Source organism: Lolium rigidum, chromosome 5 (genome assembly GCF_022539505.1).
Source record: "Lolium rigidum isolate FL_2022 chromosome 5, APGP_CSIRO_Lrig_0.1, whole genome shotgun sequence".
NCBI classification, from domain to species: Eukaryota; Viridiplantae; Streptophyta; class Magnoliopsida; order Poales; family Poaceae; genus Lolium; species Lolium rigidum.
This window is the reverse complement of record NC_061512.1, coordinates 191,259,622-191,263,680: the sequence shown is the minus strand read 5'-3', so window position 1 is coordinate 191,263,680 and position 4,059 is coordinate 191,259,622. Positions and strand designations below refer to the sequence as shown.

The 4,059-nt window shown below is 42.9% G+C and overlaps 1 protein-coding gene across 1 annotated transcript; it reads right to left on the bottom strand.

Annotated features, from left to right (window-relative positions):
• Window positions 1-525: 525 nt before the first annotated feature.
• Window positions 526-3,525, bottom strand: LOC124656882 (wall-associated receptor kinase 3-like). The gene is made up of 2 exons (XM_047195543.1): window positions 2,601-3,525; window positions 526-1,661 (listed from the first exon to the last, which is right to left on the bottom strand). Exons 1-2 carry the CDS (start codon window positions 3,523-3,525, stop codon window positions 526-528), a joined length of 2,061 nt encoding a protein of 686 aa, XP_047051499.1.
• Window positions 3,526-4,059: the final 534 nt, after the last annotated feature.

Below are 4,059 nucleotides of genomic sequence, written 5' to 3'. Positions count from 1 at the left end.
ATGTGGTATTATGTTCGTTGTTGGATTTCAAGGTCTACTATGCCATAGATGTGTTGTTCCTCTGAATGGTTTTTGTGTTCTGATTTATTCGGTGGTTGGCTTATTTGTGTTGAAAAAATCCTATATTTAATAAAGAAATATATACTTATAATATTAATGAACACCAAGTAGCAATATGCATCAATCGATGAACTAAGGTAGAACTCTCTCGTTCTTTGTTCAGGCCGGCTTACGCCCGCCACAGTTACAGTCAAAAAAAAGTGTGCTTTCATGTTCTGGTTTCAGTGCAATCAACACCAATGTAACGAATTAAAAAGTATACTTATAATATTGATGAACATTACATAATTCAGTTGATTACCCACAAGAGGGCATCAACATCGCACTACATAAATCCAAAAAAAAAAAAAACACACACTACAACACTACAGTAATATTTTGCATGTCTCCAACTTACACACAAAGCTTGGAAATATAATAAGATACAAATTATTGGGTTTCCCTGGTGCCTTTTTCATTAGTGGCCTATGGACTAGGAAGGATGTCCATGTTGCTGGGAGCTACCTTCGCTGAAATATTGGCCCTAGTAGTTCCACTAGCGACCTCTGTGTTGGTAGGAGAATTATATATGGTAATATCCCCAATGTTGTCAGGATTTGTATTGTTTGATTTGCCAAACTTCTTGTTTCTCCTAATCATCACCAATTGTTCGGCTACCTCTGTCATATCTGGCCGTTCATCTAAATCTTCCTTTAGACAATCCATTGCTAGCTTGCCCATTTCTTCAAGGACAGAGATATCTTCTTCGGTTGTAATGTCATTGTCAAACATTGCCCTCCCACTCCTTTCCTTTTCATAAATTTTGCGGTACTCAATAATAAGACTAAGTTTCTCATCATAGACATTTTTCTTCCCTGTAATGAGCTCCAACAAAACCGCTCCAAAGCTGTACACATCACTCTTCTGTGTCAAAAGGCCAGTTTTCATAAATACCGGGTCTATGTAACCCATGCACCCAACCACTACTTTGGCATAATATTCTTCTTTCAGTAGTTTGGACAACCCAAAATCTGCGATTTTTGGTGTCAACTTATCATCCAGAAGTATGTTGTCTGGCTTGACATCACCATGTCTCATGGCATGAGTTGCATAACTATGCATATATTTTAACCCTTCTGCAGAGCCAATTGCAATGTCCAAACGTGAGTCCAAGGGGAGTACTTGATCCTTTTTGCGGTGCAGGATGTCTTGGAGGCTCCCATTTGCTGCAAACTCATACACCAACACTGGAACTTCCACCTCTAGGCAGCAACCAACGAGCTTGAGTATGTTCTTGTGGATCATCTGTGTCTGGATCTCAACTTCATCAACAAATTCCTCCTTTGTAGCTTCATCTACCTTGATAGATGCCTTGACTGCCACCATGGTATTGTCAGGAAGAGTTCCTTTGTACACATTACCAAAACTTCCGTTTCCAAGGAACTCTGCATTATCTTTTGTGATTTTCTTTAGTACATCTTTTGTGAAAATTGAGAGACCATTCACATTTTTAAGCATGTCGCCTCCGTTCTTTTCAAAAAGTTTATCCAGTTTTCTCTTCTGGAGCATAATGAATGCTAGGAGGAGAGCGACAATAAGTATGAATACTCCTAGACTGATGCCTGCAATTAACAGATCATGTGAATCAGTTACTCACGACTAATGCACCTTACTTGGGTTTATTTTGTTTACTAAATACATGCTAACGATGATATGCAAGTGCTACTGTTACATATGGACATTGTCTTGCAAGAACATTTATATGGATGCTAAATATCAGTAAAAACAATTATCACTATACTAAAAGTTGTATATCTCATTGGCTATTGATAGGATATTGTGTACATCATCAACTCTGGTATCAGCACATAAATCATTCTAATTTTTTTGGTTCTTACTCTTATAGAAACATCATAATTCTAAATCTCGCAATCTGAGCTTGTAATGAAGATGAATTTATTAATTTGGAGAAATAATCATATCTTAAATTTGAAAAGCATATCTCTATTTTCAGAAATTTGAAAGTACTGATCCTCAAAGCAAGACAAGTCAGATGGCATGAAAACCTTTATATTTTTTATATCCAGATTTTATGCAGAAAGCTATAATAATTTGATCCTCTCTGTGTGAAAGCTATAATTCTATAAGGAAAATGATTTGCACCGGCTGATAGATGTTTTGATGACACTGTTGCCTCTACAGATCACATGCCAAAAAGAACACTGGGATAGTATTGCGGGAATATGCAATTGTGAAATTGAGCACTCGCAGAAAAAAAAAGTGAATTTGAGCATGTATGTGTACCAAGGGCAATCCTTGCTTCAACAGGGAATGTTGGGTTGCAAACATTCTCATATGCATTGTCATCATGAGCCTTTTGTCCAGAAGGGCATTTGCAATCGTACCAGCCAACTTTGTTGTGGCATACTCCCTTGCAAGGGTTATACGGTTTCCACTCATCATCGCATTCATTGATATCTGCGTCATATGGACGGAAAGGATCAGCAACGAGTCTGCACTATTAATATTTGTAGAAATGAATTGAAAGGGAGGGTAGTTACCTTCGCATCCGCCTTTGCCGGTAAGGTATGGGTTGCCCCAGAAGCCCTTGGTGCAATTGCAGATGTATCCTTCGCCATTGTAGGAGTCGAAGCACTCACTGTTGTCGCTGACACAGGCGTACCCCGGCTTGTTTTTCACCTCGGCGCAGGTCTTGTTGCCGTCTTCGCTGTTGCGGATTGCCCAGTCAAGCACCAGCGGCTTGGTGGTCGACCTCGGATTATCCATTTTGAGGTCGGACACCCGGAAGTCGTAGGTGTTCTTCTTCACTATGAATGCGTAGTCGCAGGGGCTGTAGGTCATGTTCGTGTGGTCATAGCCATAGGCACTGCTACCAAGTTCGGAAGCGAAAAATGTCATGGTGTTGTCCGTGAGTCCCGGCGGGATTTCCACGCGGCAGCAGCCGATGCCCGCGCAGGCGCCGTCCTGCGCCCTCCCTTCGCGGTCGCAGTAGGCCACGCACCCGGTGTAGAAGCTGTAGAAGTTGGTATTAGACGGCCCGCTGTTGGTGTAGGCAAAGGTGTTGCAGCCGAGGACGACGAGCTCGTTGCTGGTGTTGGAGATGCGGTACGCGGGGTTTATGCCGATGCTGCCATTGAACCAATTCAAGTTGGCCCCGCTGGTGGTGTTGTAGCAATTGTACGCGATGGGCAGCATCACCTCGGCCTCCGGTCGCGGCATCACGGTCAGGTTCATGACCGCTAACTTGTTGATGTTGTCCGCGAGGATCGGCGTGCCGCCGGTGGTGCACTCGATCTCGAAGCCCGGCAGGAAGCAGCCGTCGCCGATGCCGAAGGGGAAGCGCATTTCCACGCTGCCGCATTTCTGCTGGCATGTCGCTGGCGGCTGGAGGGCCAGGAGGCTATCGGCGAGGAACAGCACAGGCAGCAAGAGTGCCGTCCATATTATTGATGGACGCATGGCCATCGTAGCACCGACAGAATCAATGCTCGATGTGCTTGTTTAGAAGATGATCGAGCTAGCTAACTCAGCTTTTTTGTGTGGGGGATTTAGCTAATTCAGCTTGCTATGTTATTAGCTAAATGGTGCAAGCGTTTATATAGAGTTAGCGGCTCTTGTATCAACTTGACATACTACTTAATTTGTCCCGACGACAAAGCTGCAGACTAGGAATTCAATCATAGCTTTTTTTGTTTTTGTTTTGAAACGGACTGCTCATCGTCATCGGTCTGGCATTCGCATTAAGTTAGTCCAAGCTAACCATAGTTATCTGTATAATCAAGTGTCATGCTCTTTATGTAGAGTTAGCGCCTTGTCGTCTCTTATGCCAACTTGCTTTGCTTAATTTGTCCCGACGACAAAGCTGTTGAGTACTAGTAGGAGTTTCTGCTCATCGGTCTTTCTTTCTTTTTTAAAACGGACTGATCATCGGTCTGGCATTCACACTAAGTAACTCCAAGCTAACCATAGTTATCTGTATAAGCAAGTCCAGGCTACGGT